Source organism: Canis lupus, chromosome 31 (genome assembly GCF_048164855.1).
Source record: "Canis lupus baileyi chromosome 31, mCanLup2.hap1, whole genome shotgun sequence".
NCBI lineage: Eukaryota > Metazoa > Chordata > Mammalia > Carnivora > Canidae > Canis > Canis lupus.
The window spans coordinates 4599248-4624558 of NC_132868.1; the positions used below are offsets into that span (position 1 = coordinate 4599248).

The 25311-nt window shown below is 37.9% G+C and overlaps 1 protein-coding gene across 5 annotated transcripts in view; it reads left to right on the top strand.

The window, feature by feature from the left end:
* The window catches only part of CTNND2 (catenin delta 2), a 914420-nt gene that overhangs the window by 493912 nt on the left and 395197 nt on the right, over positions 1 to 25311 (top strand). For all 5 annotated transcript variants that reach the window (XM_072807315.1, XM_072807318.1, XM_072807317.1 and 2 more), the window contains one exon: positions 14576 to 14754. In XM_072807315.1, the coding sequence (XP_072663416.1) occupies positions 14576 to 14754 (179 nt within the window). The remainder of the gene's footprint in view (positions 1 to 14575; positions 14755 to 25311) is intronic.

Below are 25311 nucleotides of genomic sequence, written 5' to 3' on the forward strand. Positions count from 1 at the left end.
CTGATATCCTTTTGGGGATCTATCTAGACTATCACATTGAACGAACTCACCATATATTTCTTTAATCAATACAGTGTCTGCTTTAAAATTAACTGTAAATCCATTACTCATATAAATCATTGCTTGTAGAGACCTCAAACAGTACTGCAATTATGTAACAAAATAGAAAAACTCAACATAATATATGTACTAACTACTTGGTATTATGCTATAGTACTATACGGTAACCTCTTACATTTCTATATGTAGCCATCTTGCATTGCATATTAACCTCAGCAGAATATTTAAAAATGTCCTCATCTCCTCCTAATTATATATTTTTCAACCAGAGTGGTTGAGGCTTAGGAATAAAAGTGCTATGAATTGAAACGAGCTTCACTTTAATAAATCATAAAATTCTCTTGACTTCGTTTAATAAAATCCCACAAAAAGCCAAAAATTAAATCATTAAAACAGATAGCACCCTGGTAATTTCTACTTCAGAAATCATTGGAGCATATTATTTCTTAATTTAAAAAAATAAACTGTCCTTGCATACCCATGAAGGTTTGTTATTTGAAAGGAAGATATAAGAATAAGATAGCATTCTGATCTTGAAAGCATTAAACTTACACATTAGTTCACTTTCTCTACAATTTTTATTATACCTCTACTCTTAGGATAACATCATCATGAATATCTAGATTTATTTAAACCCTTAGGCATTCCCTCAATAAAACTCCTAAAATAAGATGCAGTATTTGTAGTATCATTGTCCTCTGTATTTTATATTTAAAAATATAGAATTATTACTTCTCTTTCCAAGTCAAGAATTGTATCTCCCTTAAAGGGGTAGTTGCAGTTAGAATTATATTTAATTAATATTTGAGACATATGTATTCATTTTGTTAGAGTAAAGAAAGCAGAGATAAAATAGTGTGTCTTGGGAGGGGGGTGATAATAGATATTACATTCTTCATATAATAATAGAGAGACATATTCTCTTGAGTTTAGCAGAGGGGATAACCTTCAATACCCAGAAGGTTCAGAAAAAAAGAAGGAGGAGTGAAATAAGAGGCAAAAAAGTTAAAATACTTAGCAGATGAATCAGGTATAACAACCTAGCACTATAGGTGGGCACATTGAATTCTTTGAAAAGAATAAAAATTCAAATTTGTAATAAACAAAGATATAATAATCTTTATATCTTATAAGGGACACACTTATATTAATTATAAATGTTGAAATTAAAGGAACAAAGTAGCAACAGCAAATACAACAAACAAAGTGAGATTGAGAAGAATTTGTGAGATGAAGTGGAATTTAATGCAGAAGCACTGAGCTGGGTCAAGAGGAATTATCTAAGGGAAAATGTCTTTACTTACAAAGATACAATAAACCCATACTAACACAGTGAACATGCTGCACCAGACAAAATAGTGTCTGGGTATTAAAACAGAAATTATTAAGAATGAAAGGAAAAATTGATTTTTAAAAATACTATTGTGAACATTTCAATGCACATATCTCAGAATCATACAGAATACTAGAAGAAAAAGGCACATAAAATTGAAGTAAATAATTGACAAACCAATGTAATAAGTATATCTAAGAAGTGAAATCCATTGAATGATAACATATATTTGTTATATATGTCCAGGGAATATTTAACTGAATCAGCTTTTGGTCAGTAAAGAGAATCCTAAAAATTAAAAAGTGTAGAAAAGCCACATTCTTTAGTAATAATCCAGTAAAATTTAAAGTAAATAAAATAATAAAATATAAAAAAAGATAAAATATGTTTGCATTAAAATTAAGAAACATACATTTGGATCTACTGAATCAAAATAACAATAAAACAGAAAATTACATACTATTTAAAAAGCAAATAAAGTAGCAATATTTTATAATGAAAACATAGGGGTATGGGGAAAAACTGCACCCAGAGAAAATCTTAACTTTATTATAAACAAAGACGAGATAAAGGAATGTTGTACTTATTTTATGGAAATCTTAAAAAGAGCTAAATAAGCCAAAAGAAACTAGGAAGATGGGAATAATAAAAGTAATATGGAGATAAAGTAATACAAAACAAAATAGTAGAAGAGATAAAGTGATAGGAGTAAATCTATGAACTTTTAAATAACTTTAAATCACCTAACAGTCCTGAGCTTTCCTAAATGAGACACTCTGCTACACATGGGAGAAATGGAGTGAATTTTTAGCGTTCACTTTAGTTTTCCTATAATTCATGTTCAAAAATTATCTACAAAAGATGTATCTTTGTTACAGGAAGATTAAATACTCCAATAGGGTTTGTTTGTTTTTGTTTTTGTTTTTTAATGTATTTGGAAACTGCTGAATTTTTTCTTTCAGAAAGAGTAGTTACTTCACGTTATTATGTTCTGGATTGTCTTTTTGAAGACTCATAGGATTTTAATTGATTGTTTTTCTTGCATGCCCCCACTTCCTTCTTTGAGATAGGAAAAATAGTAAAGCAAAACAAACAATCAAACAAACAAAAACAGATAATAAAATCACGACCCGAAAGTTTTATGTCAAAGGATCTAAACCACAGTGAAATGAGGAATATTGTTATCCTTGCAATACATTTATTCTTAAAATGTTCAGTCATTTTGAGACTGAACTAATTGAGTAAGATTTAGGAATTAATTTAAAGATACTGAGTGGATAACCATCATTTTAGAGATCGATTATGGAGAATTTTAATTGTTTAGGGGGTCATAAAATAAAAGTCTCAATTCCTTTTGTATTTGTATCAGGATCCAGCTGGGAAAGAGATTCTACTCAAAAAGAGTTACACTGAAGAGAACTTAATTCTTGGACTATTTACAAAGGAGTGGGCACGATTGAGGGAATAAACAAATGTCTCCTGAGATACTCGGGTAGCAGCAACAGAGGGAAGCCCTTACCACCATCCCATAGGCCCTATAGGAAAAGTCCAGGGAATAGTACCGGCAGAGTCAAGAGGCAGGCAGGAGAAAAAGAATAAATAACCTAACCTATTTCTTCCTGCTTTCTGATGTCCTCACACCTACTATTGGCCAAATCCAATCATAGACCAAAGAGCAAGGGACCCCCATGAGACAGTCTACAAGGAGAAAAGGTCAGAGAATGACTGTGGGGAGCAAAGAGAATAATCAGCACAACATCCCATTAAGTCGTAGAACAGCATGCCAGGTTTATGTTCTTGTTTTGTAAACTAACACATAGATCTGTAGTGACTTTTTGACACATTTGATATAATTAGTGCAAGCCGATCTGATTTTGATAGTCCCTTGTTTTTGTGATTACTCATTGGATTCCTTACTGGAACAGACATGAAATAGCTAACGTTAAATTGGACCTGACACGCTGCCCTTGAGAGCCAGTCTCGTAGTCCTGGCTCAAAACAACACTATATACAGTCTAAAACCAGCTTGAAAATGTCCCCAAATGGCAACCAATCTCAATGCCAAAGCACACAGTATTTAATTTGCTGTGTTTAAAAGCTTTGTTATTTTTCCTTCCAAGGTCTGATTAAAATAAATTTGAATCCTAGTAAATCCATCCTCTTGACCCTAAGGCAAGCAATAGTTGCTCTCCTATTCTGACTATAGTGTCATATACTTATCAGTGTTTTCTAACACTTCGCATTTTTTAAAAAGTGCTATCCTAAATAGTATGTAAATCATGTGTACAACCTTTGCTACCCTGCCACTATTCCATGACTGCTGGCTGTGTAATTTCAATTCTAACAAATATGTGTCACAGAGTCCCTGGGAGAATTAATATGGCTTTACTGGGGCGGGGGGCGGGGCGGGGGGGAAGAAGTTACTGATAGAAGCTCGGGGCCATTAGCTTCTCACATAATGTACAGTTTGACCTGAACTGCGATGGACTGAGTACCTTATTTTTAATCCATGCATCTTTAGAGTTATAAACTCAGAAATAAGAGTTATTAAATCTTATTCCAAAAATTAACAAAAATATTTGCCAGTCAAAATAAAAAATAGAGCAGACAACTTGGGAGAAAATGACTTACATGTTTATAGACAATGTTAATTTGTTTAAATATCTGAAATAGTAATTACATCTATCTGTAAAATATTGACAAATTGAAATTCCACTGTGTTCTAGAAAATCCCAGCATTCAGGAGGAAAAAAAAAAAAAACTTAGGAGCTTAATATATTCTGAATGTTATGGTAAAAGAAAAAAAGAATGTTACTCTGAATTTTCAAATCAGAAAGTATTCAAAAAATCAAGAATCAGTCTTAAAGGTTACTGTTCTGAGCAGATAGAATCCAGATAGAATAATCATACGTAGCAGGACAGAGGTGAGTATATTATTTACTGTTGATTAACACTGTCACTTTTATTTAATTGCTGTGATTATACTTGTTATATAGTAAGAAAATTGTTGAGGGATCAAGTTATTAAGATGCTGTAAAATATAACTCCAAATATTTTTATGCAGTAATAATAAGAAAGGTGAGAGACATCCCTATGATGCGAATGTTTTCATAATTCCTAGTAAGCATGGCACCAAAGGATACAGAAGTGGCTTAGGAATGTAAGGTTTTTATAATAATTAAAATAATCAAAATGATAAATATATTGATCATGTGGCCTCATTGCTGATGTGCTCAGGGAAATGGTACTGGTCTGTTTTCTTTTCTGTTATTCTGGAAACTAGTCCATAGTTAGACCCAACAGAGAGCCTCTGGGTAGGGATACAAGGTAGGTCACCTGAACTCTGGAGTCATAAGACTTGGCCTTAAGTCCTGATGCTCTCCCCCCCCCCCCATTCTACCAGCAGTTGAGGACTGTCACCTGGACTCTGGAGACCCCAAGTCTTTTCCTAGAAATGCATGTATTCAAGTCAGTTGAGTTCATCCTTGGATTGCTCATTTCCTGTGAAATCACTTCATCATATGCCTTTGGTTTTTGAAATGCAAATGAGACAATCTCCTTTCCAGAAGTTTGTCATGATTCCAAGTCTAAAGTTGTCTTTAGATACAACATGCATGCATTTGTTTCCTTTCAAAATTCATTCACTCTCACTTCCTCCACTACCTTTGGTGTTCTAGGGCCAATAGGAAGTTAACAGTAGCAGTAATGGAAGATGTGAGCAAAAGTCAAGGGAAATCACCCAGGTGGCACAAGGAACATAGTAATATCCTCCTAGAAGTTATGATTGATTTTCATTCCAGATGCTACATCTACCTGGTTTACAACTAATGTTCAATTTCTTTTTCTTTGATTTCCTTCTATCACATAGACGTTTAAAAGGCAGGTTGTATCTTTTCCAAAGAAGCAAACATAGGAAATGAAGGGATGGACAAAAGGATAAAGTACCAAGTGTTCCTTCTCCATCCCTGAAGCAAGAGAAACAATGATGCTAATTTCTCATTAAAAACATCATTCTCAGGGCACTTTAGTGGCTCAGTCAGTAAAGTGTTCAACTCTTGATTTCAGCTCAGGTCTTGATCTCAGAGTTGTAAGTTCAAGTTCTGCATTGGGCTCTGCACCATGTGTGGAGCTTACTTACATAAAACAAAACAAAACAAAACAAAAACCCCATCATCCTCAACTGTGTTAATAGGGTGTCCTGGGATCAGGCACAACGTTGAAAGCCTCCTGTGAATGTTTAATAAAAATATAAGTGGGTTTTGAAATTGTCAGGGCAACACAGGTGCCCAAGACAAAAAGGATTTAGCTGGTGAAAGTGATGAAGGTATCAGAACTCTCATGAATGTGAGAAAAAGTAGTGAGGCTGAAAGCTCCCAAGAGAAAGTCAGAGCAAGCACACTTTTCCTCAGGGGATAGTGGAAGGAAGGGCATCCTAGTAATACCTTGTGGAGACGTCTTCTGGGATTCCCCTAGAAGTGGAAACATTAGAACTACCCATGAACAAACAAGTCATTTCAACAGCAACTGATATAATCTACTCTTAATATGCTGGGTTTTTATTGCATCGCTACAGACACTGGTGGGCATTATAATCATTCATTTGTTAAATATATGTGTTAAATACCTATTAAAGGCAGCATAGAGAGTCCTGCCCTTGTGGAATTTACATGCTAGTCCGAAAAGGCTGAAATCAAGAAATCTGAATGCAAGATTAAGTAAATAATTGCTATAAGCATCAACAAAGTAAGAGGTGGAGTAGAATAGAGTTCTCAAAGTGTACTTGGGAATCCTGGAGGGTCCTGAGACCCTTTCAGGGGGCTTGCAAAGGCATCAATTTTCACAATAATCCTATGATGTTACTCGCCTTTTCATGCTAATCTTCACACATGAGAGTAAGAAAGTCTCACAGGAGCAAAAAGTCAGCGGAGCTTTCCAGAAGCTGCATGATGGCATCATTGCCAACTGTTTTTAAACATTTTTCAGTTTTAAAACAGTATTAGCATTCTATATCACCCATATAAATAAAAGCTCTCTTTGGTCCTCAGTGATTTTTTAAAAGCATGAAAGAGCTATGAAAACTCTAGTTTTGAGAGGATAATCAAAGGCGCCAGGAAGACCTCCATGTGAGAAGATACTGGGTCAGAGACCTGAACGAAATGTGCAGGCAAGCCATGCAGATTTCTAAGGAAAAGTCTGTGATCTGTGGCAAATGAAATGTTGGTTCTTTAAGTTAGTATAATCCTATAATAAATTAGTGTTTCCAAGATTTAGTTTTTAAATTTTGTTTTCTTCTAAACTGGTTTGTATTAATTTTCTATTTCTTTTCAAAATTATTGATATTAAGAAGTATGAATCTATTACCTTTAGACAATTAATTTATGAAGAAGTATGCATAATGTTTGTCCTCTCTGTGCTACATTAATTTTTTAAATGGTAAATAATCTGAAGATAAAACTTTACAAGCAAATAGTTGGAAATTGTAATGGGGTATATAAAAAATACCGTTCTGTGATTATAACATCTTGTAAAATCCCATGCATAATAAAATTCTTAAGCTACACATTTTACACTAAAGTTATGTATTTGAAGTTCATTTTGTGATAAATGTCATTTTGTTCATTTCCCTTTATTGTATACAGCCATAAAGAAACTGAGTTATTGCATAGTGTGAATGCTATAACGACCTTCTATGTGTCCATATACTATAGTCAAACTTGAAAAAGCCTAGTAATTAAGCCAGTAGCATTGGTTGAATCTAAATCAGTTTAAAAACTAAATGAGTACTTCTCTAATCCTGGGACCACTGGAGTTTTAATTTTCACTTGAAGCATTACACATTGAAAGCAGGTGACCAGACAAAATTGATATTCTGCAGAGAGACTTAGAAATGAAGTATAGAAACACACCTGCCCATAGAACAAACACATCACTCAGAGCTGCCTTGCATAACAATCCTCTTGAGCTTTTTCCCTCAGTTAATTTTAGGAATGGTGGTTGGACTTAGCCACTATTTTCAGCAAAATTCCTCAGTGAAACGCCTACTTATGAGCTTTTAAATTTACTAATGAATATTAGAAGAAAATAACCAGTTTAACACTGCTAGTCAACTCTTATTTCAAGTAGGTTTAAACTAACAAATTTATCCAGAAACTATTAAGAAGAAATGGACACTGTAAATGAACATAGGTAGTAGTTCAGTTTAAAAGAAAGTTAAGGGGCAGCTTGGTGGCTCAGTGAATTAAGTAACTAACTCTTGGTTTCGGCTCAGATCCTGACCATATGGATTGTGATATTGAGCCCCATGTTGAGCTCCATGCTCAGTGGGGAGTCTGCTTGAAGATTCTTTCCTTCTACCCATTCCCCCACTTCCTGTTTCTCTCTCAAATAAATAAATATGTAAACAAAAGTTCATATTTTTACTCCTGCAGTTAGATATAACTAAAGTGCTTTGAGCTTATTAAAATCAATTTGGTAATCTTACAAGTAATAAACAACTTTTCTCATTGATTTTGTGATCTTTAACAGACCGTTTATATATGTATATATAATTTCCACCAACTACTTCCTTTATTCTAATGCATTATTTTTGATAAAAAAGATTTCCTGTTTATTTGATGTTGCTTTAAGAATTGACTCTCATTTAAAGCAAAATAATACTTAACTTTCAGATCATTTTTTTTAGAGAGACAACGCTAATGTGATGGTAGATAGAGAAAGGCAGAGAGGGAGGGAGAGAATCCCAAGTGGACTCCATGCCCAGTACAGAGCCCCACTCAGGGCTGGATCTCACGACCCTGTGATCATGACCTGAGCCAAAATCCACAATCAGATGCTTACCAACTGAGCCTCTCAGTTGCCCCAACCTTCAAATCATTCTTAACTTTCCACATAGCAAGAGCAGGGAAATGAATGCAGATTCTCTGTCAGTTATATAAATCTATGTGAATCTTGTTGGCATTATTTTTCATGGTCTACATAAAGATAAGTTTCTATATCATTTTGACAGAATCAATGTAACCTGAGAGTAAATATTTCTAAATTCCCTGACAAATGTAAATCTAAACAAAGCTGCCAGTCAGGTGTCCAGTCCTCAAAGTGTCTATCTCAGCTTGTGTGTTTATTATTCCTTTGATAATCCAGAATTAACAGCTTCAACAAAACATTCATGGAGTACCTGAGGCACTGCTTAATTCTAATAGTTTTTTTTTAGTGCATTCTTGTTAGGAGCACTTTTTTCTTTAATGGTAAAGATGATCCTTTGGAATTAAATCGATAACTTAATTACCCCTTAGAATCCCTATCTTATTCTTGCAGCTTCAGCTCCCACTATTGGCGACTTTAGTAGCTACCTCTGTCTTCACATTTCACTTACGTATAATCAAACTTTGATCTTGGAACTTATGTAAGACCTAGGAAGATTAAGTTCGTCAGGTGATGTTTGAGCCAGTATTAAAATCAAGCCCTTTCTAACTACTTAAATCCCCACCATGTCCTCCAACTCTGTAATTTAAAAATGAAGCCCATCCTTCCCCAAAATGTCAAGGGCACAGCACACACCAGTTTTTCTTCTTGGGAATGCCACATCACTGGGAGTTCCAGCTTTCCCATGCTCATTTGTGAATATTTGTTGTTTCCTACAATAAGTGCTCAAAGTGGACCAGATAGTAAATCACTCACAATAAATCACTTTAAAACTTGTAGGAAAAGAAGGCATATGCCTGATTATGACAGTGGAATACTGTGTGCTAGGTATTCTGGGGGACTTACCCTGCACTGTGGGAACCGCCCCAGCTCCCACTGCAGTGCTTGCAGTCAGCAGACAGTAGAGTCATTTGGGCTGGCCACTCCTACCCATTTAGTCACTAAGTCCCCATTAGCTTTTCTTTTAAAATGTCTCTTAACAAAAAAAATAAAAATAAAAAAATAAAATGTCTCTTAACTGTGCACCTTTTTCCCTCTTCCTAAAGTGGCCACCAGTTCAGATTTCCTCAATTACTGTGAATTTCCTTTCCCCGCACTACAGGAAATCCCTGGTCCTAGTCTCTCCAGTGTCCAAATAGAGTCCTGCCGCCTTCATTGTACATGTTCAGAATTCTGCTTCCATCCTATTACCCTCCCTCTGCAGAAACTGTTGCTGGGTAATACTGTACAAATCTCTGTTAAATAATTAAAATGCCTTGGAGTCTGGTCTGCTCAGAGGATTTAAAGCAGCATGGTGAGTATAAGGTGAATGTTCAGGCATCAAGGCAGGCTGCACAGAGGAGGTGAGATTTAAACAGCTCTTTAAGAATGAATTTTGACATTGACAGAGAAAGGAATTTCAGCCTGAAGGGACAGAGAGAACTTTTGCTTTCTCATCTCCTGGCTCTGATAACTAGATTCTGTTTGGTTTTGTTTTTCATTTCAAGCAGACCATTTTAATGATCTATGCCTTGAATGTGTCTCATTTGTAAAATGAAAGCTCACAAGGTGTTGAAAGAAAACATTAAGTGATATATGGGACCTTACTATAATAAGGTTTTCAGGACAAACAAATCCCAATCAAGGTTTTATTATGATCAAACCATGTGGCTATGAAATTAGATAATTAGATACTAATACTAAAAACTGACATTTGTAAAGCAGTTTATATTTTCCCAAGCACTTTCACATCCATTATCTCATTAGGTGCTCAAATTTGCTGAGATTAAAATTCATAGAGACAGAGTAACCGAGTGTGGTTAAGAACACACGCTCTGAAGTCCGGCGCCTTGCTTGCACACAGCCCACTGTGTAGTCTCCATTGGTGCCATCCTCAGTCCCACTGACATAGGGAGGATGGTGGTACCTCCCTCACTGGGTCTTTGAGAAGATGTCATGAGCTAGCGGATGTCAGCTACTTTGGACAGTCCCTGGAACTTAGAAAGTATGCACTAAAAGTTCCCTGGGATTGCCTTCATGTCACCGACCTCATCGTGTCTGCTTTTGTAAACGTGGAGGTCTACTGAGTTCTAGTCCTGGATTATTGCCCCCCACCCCACCTCACCCTTTCGGTGTGCTTGTAACCTACAGAATGACTTAGGAATGCCACACGGTAGGCCTCTGGCCTTTTCTGAATTATTGCAAAGTATGTGGTTGAATTAAGGTTTACTGTTTTCTGGGACCGATACTTAGCGAAAGCATGCAAGAATTGGCAATTCCAGAAGAAATCTCTTTAAACTGGTGCAAACAGAATAAATGGGTATCATCATGAAAACTCTAGAATTTCTAGCTCAGTTAATAAGAAACAGACGATCTATTTTGGTGTATACATTAATACGACCTTAAGTGAGTCTGAAATCTTATGTAGAAAATTAGCCTTTCAAAGTCTCCACCTGCTGAGATAGCCTGTCCCATTGATGGCAAACACCAAGCCTCCCCAGCCAATAGTGAGAGTCTCTAAGGAGAGGTTCATGGAAGAAGCACCCCAGTCTGAGGCATAAAGATTTCTCCTGCAAATAAATTAGCTTCTCATTAGGGGAGAATTTTTCAACTTTAAAGTATCAGTCTGTGTCTAGGACTTAATACTGCTTGGATGACAAATAGGATCTACTCCTGGTATAGAAGAGGAGGATCTGTGTCTCATCTTCATTTTCCAACCACTCAGCCTCTCTACACCTCTTTTTGCACCTCTGAGAAATCATGAAAAAGACTCAAGGACAATTATTTTCACAGGTTGCTATGTGGTCTCTAGTCAATTGATGAGTTTGAAGATACACTGAGGTATTAATGAGATGCTGGTGTTACACTCAAGATACCTTGCTTCAGGTATCTTTCTGGGACCAATGGCAGGTTGTATACCCCTCAACTCTAGTTTCCTTAGACTTACAGGTACCAGTACTCCTCCAGTACCTTCCTTAAACTCCCTTGGACCGAATCCTATTGGGCAGATCCCTGGGCTCAGCTTTGCAGACTATCCCATAATGGGGAAGGTCCAGAATGGGCAAAGAAGGCACAGTCATCACCCTGGTAGCATACACATCAGAGAGTAACTTGCTTTCTGTGACCTAATAGGACATTGTGATCCACTCTTGCTTATAGTTCAGGTTTCTTCTGGAACAATTAATTGCACTAAAGACAACATTCCATTTCCCTAGGTGGGATTTTAAAGCTCAGTGTCTTCCCTTCCCAGCCTAAGAAATCCTTTTACATCATCCTCATCCCCCAGCAGATATGCTTCATATCCTCACGACTGTGGTCTAATATTACCTCTAGCCCAAGTCTCTAGCCAAAACTTAATGGAAAGTCAAAAGTTCTGAAGGAAAAAAATGATCATAAGTTAAAGCCCAAGACTATAAATGCTTTCGAAACCTCTGGAAAATTTGTATTTTCTACCTCAATGCACAGTAATGTTAATAATCTAGTCAAGAGTTGGTTATATGTAAATTTTATTTCCATTATAAAGTAATTAAGGATTATCCTATAATTTTTTAACCTTTTTCATGTTCTCATGTAGCTTTGCTCTCTAAAATTGGGATGAATAAATGCTATTCATTTGAAAGCTAGTAAGCAATGGAAATCATTCTAAAGGCATGCGGTGTTTCGGCTGTTGTCCGGACTGTTTCGCCCTTGCCAGGTGATGTGTCAGTGCTGTAATATTATGATACATTGCTCATTGTTGCAATTACCTTTGTCAGAGTGCATCTAGGTTTCATGCTTGAGATGTGTGAACAAAGTAATGCGATAGAGAATCTCAGTTTGTTTTTGTTGAGTATTGATCAAATACATGACTGGTTCCATAAAAGATGAGCAGATCTGATTATTTCATGTTGTATATTTCAGGAACACATAAATCACATTTTTAATTGAAATTCCTTTGAAAAGGGACTTTATATTGCTACCTGAAGATCCTGCATGGAAAGCACTTGTAGGTTTCTGGTGATAATTCCAGGAAGCTACTCAGAATTTACAAAATTGTTTGGCTTGCTAATGACTGAGGCAAGAAAGTTCATCAGAGCAAAGTCATGCAGTCTTCTTAAAACACAGATAACCAGAACACATGGTTCTCTTGCTTTATAGATTACATCCAAATATTTACATGAAATGAAAGATTTTACTGGATTTAATTTCATTTTACGGACATTTCCAAAGGTCTGTGCCCTGTTGTATCTGTTTCAACTTTCACTGCCCTGGGGGTGCACTCTCATGGGGGAGGGGGCATGGCCAGGGAAAGTCATTACCTCTGGGTAGAAAGGAGCCAAAAGAGGTCTCAGTGGGAAGCTGCCCATTGTCAGGTACATGGTGACCTTTGACTTTAAAAGGCCTTTACTCTTTCACCATACAAATCTCACTGTCTTCCATTGAGCTGTGATCTTCAGTAAGGGGGTCACCAAGGGGAAAACTTCTGGCCACAGTTTGTTACTGCTCCCCCAGTACCTCCCTCTTCTTCCTCCTCTTTGCAGTTGGTGCCAGTCTGCCCCTGCTCCCATCACCCGGGCTCCTCTTCTTCCACAGGTACTTGCATATCTAAGCCTGCCCCTTGCCTGGGCCTCTTGACTCTGTCTCTGTGCCTCGAAATTTCCACAGTAGCAGTGGGGACAATGTGTTCCTGGCATCCACAATGAAACTTTGACTGCACTCCCCATAGAGACATCGTATTTCGGGTGATTAGGCCTATAATACCATCAGTATGGATTAAACGATTTTTTGTAGGCTATTGCAAACTTCACCATCTGGTATATACTGTTTGCTTGAGACTCTGTTTTTCTAAATTACAAGAAACAGGATTACAATTGTACTTTTGTTATGCCCTTCATGATGAAATTGGGACTGGATGGGAACATTTTTATATCCTTGTTTGACTTTTTTCCAGATTTTAAAATACCCAGTCTTACCTATATTAGTTAATTGGCTTATTATTCAATATCCAGGGATGAGAAGGTGCATTTGCATTGTTCAGAAGTCTCACCAGGGAACTAGAGGGGAGATGGGGGAAATTCTTAAATGACAAGCATTATAGGAACCAATACTTTTTAAGGAAGACATTATTTTTATACCAAAAAGAAAAGGCCTATTGCATGTTGAATCTGTGGTCTCATCTGAAAGAAAGCCACATTATAGTCTTGAAAAGAAAGAAGTGAGGAACTTGAAATTTGCCCACATTTATTAGAAATGATAGTATTTTCTAAAACAGCCAAAGAAGGAGATTAAGGATGGGATAATGATTATACCATAATCTATGTGTATATAATTATGCTCTTTCAAAAAAAAGTGACTTTGTGCTATGGTTAAGAGAGCATGAGAAAGCTTGGGTTCCCAAATCTTTCCCTCCCAGCTGCCTCTGCTTACGCCAAACGGCTCTCAAGCACACACAATGGAAAATAACAAGTGCATTTACACTCTTCCTACTTCTTTTAACTCCCAAAGTGAGTAGGAAATAAGATTAAAGAAATTTGCTTAAAAAGACAATGGGCAAACTCTTGCAAGGATCCCATCAAAACAGAATGGAAAGAAATCACAGTTTCTTATACAAAGTATAATAAAATAATAAGGCCAGAGACTGATCTCATTTCTCCATCACTTGTAATATCAGCCACCTCAGCAGCACCAATTTTTACACTGTATCTTCTCATTGTTCTCCTACTGTGCACTGCTCTGATGGCAAAGATAACCAGCCATCAGATATCATGGGAGATCAGGGTAAATTCTACTTGTTTGAAGACCTATTAATATTTTAAACACTGCCTGCCCTTCAGGCATGGAGGTATTACACCACTACACAATACAGTTTGCCACTGATTGGAAGGTTTCAAGTGCTTTAGCATCCTGATAATTAAGTAGGAGATATAATCATATTAGCACAATTAACATGAACCAAAAGGTAGGCTTTTAAATTATTTCAAATGTTTCTGATATTGTGTAATCCAAAAATAACTACGTGATTAACTAATTTGTCTCAAAAGAAATGTCTCTATGTAGGTCAGGATGAGATCATTTGAAAAAAAATCTACTCTTTTTGGGAACTTTTAAACCGCCAAAAAAAAAAAAAAATCTCATTTAAGAGCTGGAGTCAAATTATATGGTCATTTTAGTTCTCAGAATTCAAAGCATAGATGGCTGGAATCATGTGCGTGTGATAATTCTAGGCTACTCTCAATAAATAATACATGTCATTTCTGCTTCACTGAGGCTGTCACTTACTGCTCTAAATGACTTTCAATGCAGGGCCCAGCCTGCTCTCCCAGAGTGCACTTCAGCTCAATTCCAAACCTGAAGGGTCCTTCCAGTATCCGGCCAGCTACCATAGCAACCAGACCCTGGCCCTGGGTGAGACAGCCCCTTCGCAGCTCCCGGCCCGCGGCGCGCAAGCCCGAGGTGCAGGTGCGGGCCAGAGCTTCAGCCAGGTACGTGCGGGACGGGCATCCCTGCTGCGTCGGGCCCTGGGCTCCAAGGAACAGGTGGGAAGCAGGGCTGTGAGCCAGCGTGGTGTTCCCTCCTACCTTTTACATGCTTGCCCCAATGCTTAGGAGAGATGCTTCCGGGGCTGCAAGTGAGGGAAATGAATAATAAAATACGATTATCAAGTAACACTGAATTGTAGATATTTTCTTGAGGAATGTCTTGGAATCACTCACGCCATATCTACTTTGTCTATACTTATCTCTGGGAATGTGTGTCTAGTTACTATTTCTGTCTCTATAGGTGGTATAAATACGACATACATTCCGAGTTTCTAAGTGCAACTGAAACAAAAATTTTTCTCCAAAAAAAAAAAAAAAGCACGAAATTATTCTTTGGGCTTTATCGTATAAAGGAACAAAGTATTAATGCATAATCAAGTATACAGAACTCTTGTGAAGATACGTGAGATTAGTTTAGGAGTAGTTACACTTGGTCAAGTGTGATTATGAAATGTGCCTGTAATTGTTTCTTTAAAGGGTGCACTTACTCCCATAGTCACAGCACAGATTTATCAGGGGCAGTTGAGATCAGCTCTTGGTAAAAAGAAGTAGCTAAAACCTGAATTTTTTTTTCAAGAAAGATGTAAATGTTGTTGTAAATGTAAATGCTAATTTTGGGGTGCAGACTATATTTGATCAACCCACCAGAATTAATATATGGATTGGAGGACTGTCTTGTTTTAAGCTATTTTAAACTTACTTTAATCTCTGTGTGTTTTGCTCCTGGAACAAAGAACCCACAACCCCAAAAGCACCCGTTTAGCTGATGACTAATTTCATACTTGCTGCATTCATGCACGGGACCTCTGCCAGGAACCCTTCTTGAGCCACTGGACCCATCATGGGCTCCTATAACAACCAGACCCTTCCATCTCTGTCACCAATTTATTGTTACTATGCATCCAAGAATCTTTCCAACTCAACTAAAAGCTATTTGAGGGCAGCACTGTTTTATCTTTTATCAGCAGCCCCTAGTCATCCCTGCAGCCCCCCAGAAATGTCTGCAGACAGGTAGGAGCCAAGGTGAGCTAGTATGGTACAGCACAGTCACCCTGAGATGCTTATTTTAGGTGACACGGATGCAAGTGAAGCAAAAACTGAAAAGTCTCAGTGCATTTCAATTATTGAGTTATTGCCTCAGCAATAGAACATGAGTAACTTTCTTCAGACAATTCTTGTTCATCAGTGGCTTTGTAGCTTTTACCTTCTTGTGATGGCAAGCTATAGAATATGTGAATAAAATAGAGTGGTAAATAAAACATTCCATGGAGAAGCATGGTCTGTTCCCGCATCGTGGTTCAGTGTGGACTCGGTTCAGGTAGTGCATCGATTTGGATGGAGAATGGAGGTGGGTGGGGCTTCAGAAGGATGGGCCCTAAGGTCACTGAGTGCAGGTAACATACACAGAGGCTAACCCTAGAACTCTACTGTTTCCCAGATCCAGGATCACCTTTCTTTAAAAGCACTGGTCCTTTCTACCTCCCTTAAGGAAACGTGAAAGGATATGTGATGGAATATCTAAAACTGGTTTTTAATTTATTAGAAAAAAATTGTACCCACAAATATACGTGCATTTATCATAAACACGAAAGATATGATGTTTAAAATGTTGAATGTTATCAGCATAGGAAATATTGTTGGATTTTTAAGAATTTATTTTATTACAAGATGAAATGGAAACTGTATGATTTCATTCTGTAGGTATAAATTTTTTTTTTCCTCTCTCAAAAGCATCCTTTTCCTCAAAGGAAGAATTTTTCTTTCCATCTGTATTGACTCTCTCTGACCACGAGATACTGATTGTGGTAGGATATACATGATTTTTAATTCTTTGGAAGCACACAAGTGGATTATAGTCCATTTATCCTTATATCTGGCTCTACTTCTAGGTCCAAGAGGCCACATTAAGAAATAAGGATTATTTTATATTCAAATTCACTTATGAAAGCTATGATTTTAGCTTTTACCAGTCTCCTAGAACTTTTACGACACATAGATAGTAAAACAATACAGTTCTACCTTTAAAAAAAAAAACAACCTTAAACTCACTTATTATTCATTTGGCTTTTTTTTTTTCGTAACTATCTGTAATTCGAGTTGAAAACACTGTATCAAATATTTTTTAAAAATCTGTATCCTCATAGCTGAGCATCAGGGAAACTAGAAATGTCAATATAAAATGAAAAATCAGTTAGCTTATCAACTCATCTGTGAGCATCTTACAAGCTCAATTCACACATAGGTATGTAATGACTAGCTGTTAAAGCAAAGCTTTCTTATAAAATTAGTAGCTACCATTTATTGAGCACGCAGAAGTAATCTGTTTTACATGCATCCTCTTATTTAGTCCCCACAACAGGGCTGTGATACCATCTACACCCTAAAGATGGGGAGACTCAATCTCATCACATTTAGAGACATTGTCACACACCATATAAAGGCAGCTTTAGTGAATATGGGCACAAAATCTTGACTGAATTGAAGTCTAGTGATTCCAGCAGTGTTTCATAGGTTTCCTTTTATGATTGACCATTTTGACTAAATATATGAGCACCTTGAACCTATTAATAGATCTATAAATGTGGACAAGCATTCTGGCAGTTTATGTACTTCCGTGTTACACAAGTTCCACTTGGACCTAATTCTGTCATCCACTAATTAACATGGGAGTAGAAGAGTAGAAGCTCAGAATGACAGGATGGGGCCTTGCAGTAAAAGTCTTTTTTAAAGTTTAATCAGAAAATGTAATGCAGCTGTAAAGATATCAAAGCTATGTATTTGAAGGCATAAGAATTGTGGTTTGAAGACGTCTGTAAGTACGCATGTTCAAGGTGATGATGACTCAAGTTTGAGGCAGAAGTGACTGGCATTCTCATGTACCCTGGCAGGTCACTGGGTGGAGAAGTCCGAACATTCAAATCAGGGGGTTGTTCCAGTCCATATGATGAAGAGGACGGAGGCTGTTGGCAAATATCTGAATCCTATTTATTTTACTAAGTGGTGGATCTTGGTACCATGATTTACTTTTAGCTATCATATGCTGCAGAATGAAAGGCATGTTTTATTGAACACCCCATAGGACCTGTGACTTCCAAATAATGTCAGAGAAGGGTTGAACAAGTGAGCCGGTGTTTTTATTTTGCATTTAGCATTATACTTTGAAAGTAGGGAGGCCACATCCCATTCAGATAGCATCTCCTTTGTTTAGGTTATCTCGGGAACCCCTCTACTCCAGTGGTTTTGCTGAGCCCAGTGACACATTGTTTTCAATAGTCTAAGTGGTGTGAAAGGTCATTTCTTCAAGACTGGATTAATTTTTAGAATATCTTGCAGTTAGAAAGTGCCAAAAGTACTAGTGAAGTTCAAATTATCGACAACAGATGCCAGACCAAGTTAATAAGGTCAATAATCAATCAACACAAAAATATGTTTTTTTAGTCTAAAAAATATGTGTAATTCTAAAGTAAAGCAAATGGCTTCCTGTCTGGCTCATAAATCATGTCAGAATGCAATTTCAAAGGAGTATCACACATGTTCAAAGATTCTGATTTCAATTTAAAAAAAATTCTAGTTTATATAACATAATAAATGTTTGTGGAGTGATCATCACCAGGCTCTATATCAAGCCCTGGCAATACATGCAAAACCTACAATTGCCCCATCATATCAGTCTGCAGGTAAAAACTATGAGGCACAAGAGGTACAATAAAGTATTAATTCTCTGCTGCTACCCTAACTAAAATCTTGGAAAGTCATTCTCTTCAGACTCTAGGTTGAATTCATGGAGCTGGAAGACAGAGAAGATAAAACCCTTCCCATCAGACCCCCAAAGCCTTTCTGGAAAGTAGCGTGAGCCAATTTACGGTTGTTCATTCCTCACCTTGCAAGCTCTGTGCCCCAGCCTCAAACAGGCTGTTTAGAACCCCACCTTCTCTCCCCTCCTTCATCCTCCAAGTCAACCTTGGCTTGGTGTGACTCTCGTGAGGTACCCCAGTTAAAATAGAGCTGCTCTTCCAGTTACATTTGTGTATCTGTGTATTATTCTTCAATGCATCCAAGGTGCTTTGTTTGCCTATTGTATGCCACGAGCTGTCATATATGCTCGGGATTGAGAAGTAAAGAAAAGAGACAAGGTCCCTATCCTCAAGGCGCCTAAATTCTAGCAGCAGCCATGAGAACTCAGAAAGTCCACACAGGGAATAAGTAAACCATATAGTTTGTTAGAAAGTGATGACCTCTATGCAGAAGACATGATGCAGATCAGGACAAGCAGGATCAAAGTGCAGGATGCGGATGTGACCTCAGGCTTCATGCAGAAGGAAACAGTCGGGAAAGATTTGAAGGTATAGAGAGAACAGCTAGCTTGATGGCTGTCATGGGGACAGCAAATGCAGTGGCTCCCGGATGAGGTGGCCTGGAATGTTGACAGTACAGCAAGGAGGCCAGGGTGGCTAAAGTGGGGTGCAGGGGCTTTCAAAGGGGTGGGAAACCCAGTAGTTCACTGTGAGGATCTTGTCTTTTATATGAGGAGCCTGACTTACCCGTTGAGCATCATTCCGCCATAGCACATATAACACCCCATAGTGAGTTGCAGAAGAGTTTCTTCCCATCAGATTGCCTTGCTGCAAGAGTAGAAGCCATGCGCAGTGGATCTCCGTATCGCAAGTAACTGGCCCGGGGTTCATCAGGCCCCTCAAACCCAGCCTTATTCTTTATAATCCTCCTGCAGAGGTTGTGGGTAGAGAGCAGGTAGAGAAGCTGGCTCTCCTCCAGGCTTTGTCTGCTTCTGCTCACATAAAATTTCCTGTGGGTTATATGAAACACTGAATATAAAACTTTTGGAATAGAGGAATCACTCTAAAAATGTTAGTTGCTCCCCACATCCATACAGGAAGTGGTCTCACCAAGCATTTCTTCCCTCCAAGAAACAAAATATGCAAGAGATGTGAAAGTATGCACCTGTTCAAGGGCACTAGCAAAGCAGCACCGGAGCCTAAAGATTTTTAAACCACTCCTGTGTCTATCAGCAGAACTGAAGTAAGTGTGTGCACATTTATGATCCTAGAAAAATGCCTGCTTGCTACCGGAAATTAAGACTTGTATGACAGTTTCGTCAAATAAAACTGGACAATAGTGAATATCCTAGAAAAGCAGCAAGCTCTTTCAGAAGCAAAATTGCCATTTCTTGTTGATCTGGCCCACTTATTTAACGTGGCGCTGACTTTTATGTCATTTAGACTATATCGTAATTATAAAAATACCATCTGCTCACTTGTGCCAGCGGGTGTGTGTTTGTTGAATATGGAGTATTGCTTATTGGTGCAGTCTTACGTCAGGTAAATGTGAAGGTCAGGGGGATGGAGAGCTCCATGGATGGTGATTCAGTGGACAGAGACCCACACGGTGCAAAGGTGGAGCAAATCCCCAATAAATACCTATGTATTGACCGTTGAATGAAAAGGGTCATAGGTACATATGACATCACTCCCGTTTGCTTAATTATAAGCAAAGTTGTTGTTTGGTAATACTTAGGGAGAGAAAAGTCTCCAATGGACGTGGAAAACACAAAATCACAGGGATGTATTTAGTGTAGGATAATGCTGTATGTAGCATTTAGAGGATAAATCACGCCATTTCGTATACTTTCTTTGGCATTTTTGTGGGAAACGGGCAATTCATTTGTTTCTAAGATAGTTTTCCAATGACCACCTATTGGAAATCCTTTCTCATTATTCTGCTTTAAAATCTTTCTTATCCATTTTCTGTTTCCAGCATAACTATATTTAATCTGGCTTCAGTAATTGAAACATCTCTCGTTGCAGGGAGTACAACAAGTATGTATGTGTTGTACTAGAGCATTTCCTCCTCTAAGCAAATATTTGACTTCTTAAAGTAAATACTGAATGAACCTCTTGCTGAAATAAAAGGTTTTTGTTTTATATTTTTGCCAAGATTCTTAGTTCTTTAGAAAATGTTGCCATCCAGAAATCCCTCCTTATATATTCTTTAAGATAAATTTATATAAGCCACGTCATTATTTTTTTCTTTTTCCATTGGTAGAGGCTGTTTTAAAAAGATGTATTTATTTGGTGGGCACTTGGGTGTGTGGAGGGGCAGAGGGGGAGGAAGGGAGAGAATCTCAAGCAGAATCTTTATTGAGCGAGGACTCCAAGGCAGGGCTCTGTCTCACAGTCCCAACATCATGACCCAGTCCAAAATCAAGAGTCGGACGGACACTCAAGTGTCTGAGCCACCCAGGCACCCGTCCATTAGTAGAGCCTTTTATTTTTTTTTATTTATTTTTTTGGTAGAGCCTTTTAATGGCCATATGAAATACTTTTCTGAATACTTATGGATAATGACCCTAATCATACCTTTAGTATAGGGAGGACAGAGGATAGGAAAAATCATCACCCAGGATGCAAAAATCTGCACCACCCGGTTTGTACTAGTGTCTGGGAAACCCTGGGAAAATAGGTCCACAAGCTCCTCCTTCTCACTGCAGTGACAAGGATGAAAGGTTTGCAAGAGCACCTGCTCTCTTGCACCCTCTCTCTTGAATTGTGGGACCCTGATGCAAAGAGAAAGCAATGAGAGTGGTCTCCATTTTTATCTCAAAGATTATAGCTCTTATGGCCCTTTTCACTAAATTGTTCTCTTCTGAAGAAGGAATTCCTTCCAAACTCCTTGATTTTCCAATGAAGTTTACTTTGTTCTGGGCACTAGCTGTCACTGTCCATGCAAGGTCACCACCACCAGGTAAATCCAGCAGTGAAGACTCCAGGGACAGTGTGAACAGAAGCGGTCTCTTTATGTTTCGTGTTTGTTGTTACCAGAACCAGTGCTCCCCAGGGGAATTGTTAGACAAGGCTCTCGATGATTTTACTTGGTTATTTCCAAAATCAGACCTTTCTCACGGCACTAGGATTTTCTGCCTTGGAAATTATTTGGGAAGAGTGGCATTTCTTCTAAAGTTAATTTCAAGAGAGAAGATAACCAAAATTGGGGGAGCAAGGATAGTAGGATTCCAGTGAGTATAATTCATCCCAATGAATAAGTTCAAGGGCACAGAACTTATTTGGGAATATAGATCCTTTTTAATTGTGTTGTATGAGAGGAACATTTTGGACTATACCTAAATGAGACTGTTGGCATTACTGGAAGTCATGGTATCTTTTCTTTTCCAAGTCGCGAGGGTAAATGGCTTTATCCACCTGAGTGTACAGAGTTGCTCTAGGAAAGTTCTGCATGTTCTCAGATGTTTTAATCAACAGCATGTTGCTAATACCAGATTGTTCTGGTTTAGAAACGTATTTAATCAAAGATGTCATCTTCAAGCCCTGTTCTGTTGTCTTGGTTTTGGGGATTTTTTAGCATTTAAAGACTATTCTGACCTCTTAACTCATCAGACAAATATTCTTCAGTCATTGCTTTTATTTTCTTATTTGCATTCTCTTGAACAGCCAAGCACCCCCTCCTCATCCAGTCAATATCGTCTCTCTGTGTGAGTTCTCTCCCACTGGCCTTTTGCCTCTGTCTTCCTCTGAAAGGCTCCTTCAGCTCTGCCTCTCACAACATTGTTTTTGCCCAGGACCTCCTTAGCCACCACAACCAGGAATATCTGTGTCATGAATTATTAGGCTCAGCAGACTGATGGTAATTCCAGGAAAATGACAGTGATGGATACGTCTGGTGGGGGAATGGACAGCTGATCCCAAGTCATCAGGCTCCCTCTGGGACTCCACAGGGAGTTCAACTGCCCATTCCGGACAGTGTCAGCCCGGCTGCCCAGCATTCTGGGCAAATACTCCTCCTGACCCAGAGTTAGGGACCTCGCTGACAATTCCAGGGAACTTGGCAGGTCTAAATGCATCTTCACGAGGACTGCCCATAAATCACGGACCTCTTTATAAAATGTGGTGTTTACCACAATGACACAGCTTACTCATGATTTGAAGTCAAGATTCCTTAGACAGCCCGGCTGTCAAGTCTTTTGTTAACTGGCTGCAGCATAGCAGGGTTTTGTTGTGTTTTTTTGGCACTGCCCAATCTCCAAAGAATGAGGATTAAATAGGTTTCTGAGTATGGAGAATTTTTTTCCCCATGTCACCTCCCAAGCCCATTCCTACTCCCTTTACAGAAGATAAAATATGAAGGGATGAGAAAGCAACTCTGCTCTATGTTGAGGCCAATGCCACGTTCTAGTGGCACCATATTTTCAGTTGCTCAAACTTCTAGAAAAGAACAAGTCATAATTGTTAGCCTGGTATTATTCTGTACAAATAATGATAGATCTCCAGAATAATGTCAAGGTAAAATATTTCACCTAAAAGGATTGCAGAGAGGCCTTCAAAACACACTCCTCATTTGTACATGAAATATAACAAGTGCTAGTTAATGGTTTATTGAGTTAGAGAATGCATTAATGCATGGATCTTGAATACTGTTGGTTAATGAGTATTGGGAATAATGTATATATTACCTAAACTCCCATTTTAATATTCTTTGTACTAGATTTTGAAAATACATTCTCCTCTCCTTTTTTTTAAAGATTTTATTTATTTATTTATTTATTTATTTATTTATTTATTTATTTATGAGAGACACACAGAGAGAGGCAGAGACATAGGCAGAGAAAGAAGCAGGCTCCATGCAGGGAGCCCAATGCGGGACTTGATCCGAGGACCTGGGATCACACCCTGAACTGAAGGCAGATGCTCAACCACTGAGCCACCTAGGAGCCCTTATATTCTCCCCTTAAACACTTTCATCAAATAGGTATGAAAAGCACTCCACAATTACACAAGAGGCTTCAATGTACACACACACACACACACATATATATACACAAACTCATGCAAACATACAATATACAGATCACAACTATAGTGTATTCTAAATCTGTCCCATCCAAAACTTAAAACTATTATGCAGATGAAATACCTAATTTATAAGAGCTTTGATAAGTTATGTGTATTGTTCATGTCTCATTTTTAAAAAAATATCTACATTTTTTACATGAGATATAATGTTCATAAAGTATCCATTGGAACTGGAAGTAATGTTTCACTTTTCTCTTGATGATTTTCCATAATGGGAAGCAAGAAAGGAAAGACATTTAGTGTACACCAAACTCAGCCCATTGGAAACTATTTAACCAGAGTGTCTATTTGACAATGTTCTAGTTCCTTGTTAATGTCACATAGGTGTGTCTCTTATTTTGGAGGGGTAGGAAAAGCAAATAAAGTAGCCCTCTGGGCTGGTCTGTTCCAAAGAACTGAGAATGGAGACACCAACAGAAATTGTCCTTCTCCAAAGCTCATACTATGACCCAATATAGTATTGGGGAACAATCTGCTCTAAGTATATAGACATTTTTATATCATTTTAAGGGTCTCATCATCAATAAAAAGATTACTTCAATTTTTAATGCATTTGCAAATATCCTTAGAGAAGAAGGTTTAATAGTCATGAGGTTTTTGTTGATGTTACTGTTTTGGGATTTTTTTTTAAGTGAAGTTTTGGAACTCTACCTTTAAAATTGGATGTCTAGGGCAGCCCGGGTGGCTCAGCGGTTTAGCACTGCCTTCAGCCCAGGGCCTAATCCTGGAGATCCGGGATCGAGTCCCACGTTGGGCTCCCTGCATGGAGCCTGCTTCTCTCTCTCTCTCTCTCTCTCTCTCTGTTTCTCATGAATAAATAAATAAAATCTTAAAAAAAAATAAAATAAAATTGGATATACTTAAAAAAAGATCTTATTTATTTATTCATGAGAGACACGGGGAGAGAGGCAGAGACATAAACAGGAGAAGCAGGCTCCCTGCAGGGAGCCCAGTGAGGGACTGGATCCCTGGACCAGGATCAGGCCCGGAGCCAAACAAAGGTAGCTGTTCAACTGCTGAGCCACCTGGCATCCCTATGGTGTTAATATACTTTTAAGGTAAAATTGAGCTCCTATGACAGTTAAGTGGGTGACATATTATGTGTGTTAAAAATCTACTTATTTTTAACACAGTGACTTGGGTAGTAACAAACTTGGGTCTGAGGCATGGATTTTGTATCCTTAACTGGCTAAGAGTTGCTAAATAAAATTACATAATGAGACAAAACATAACCACAAGAGTGGAAACAAGCTCCCAAAAGACTACTGCTTTTGTCCAATTGATGCTGAAGAAACAGAATTCTCTGTGTAACCAAAGAACCGTTCTTGGGCCCTTATTAATTCCACAGCCATCCAAATGGAGCCTAACACCCCCAGGTTATTTATTGTAAACTGCAGAGGGGCTGATATAAAAGTCCAGTAAGGTAGGCCACCAGTTACATTTGCCTATTTAAGTTCAAATTAATTAAAATTAAATATGTGTTAAAATCCGATGTTAAGTACCCAGTAGGCTTCTGTGTCTAGTGGCAACCATATTGGGCAGAACATTTCCGACATGAACAATACTAATCCTAAATAAAGAGCATATAAATATCTTTTATGTTTTAATTTTTTTCATG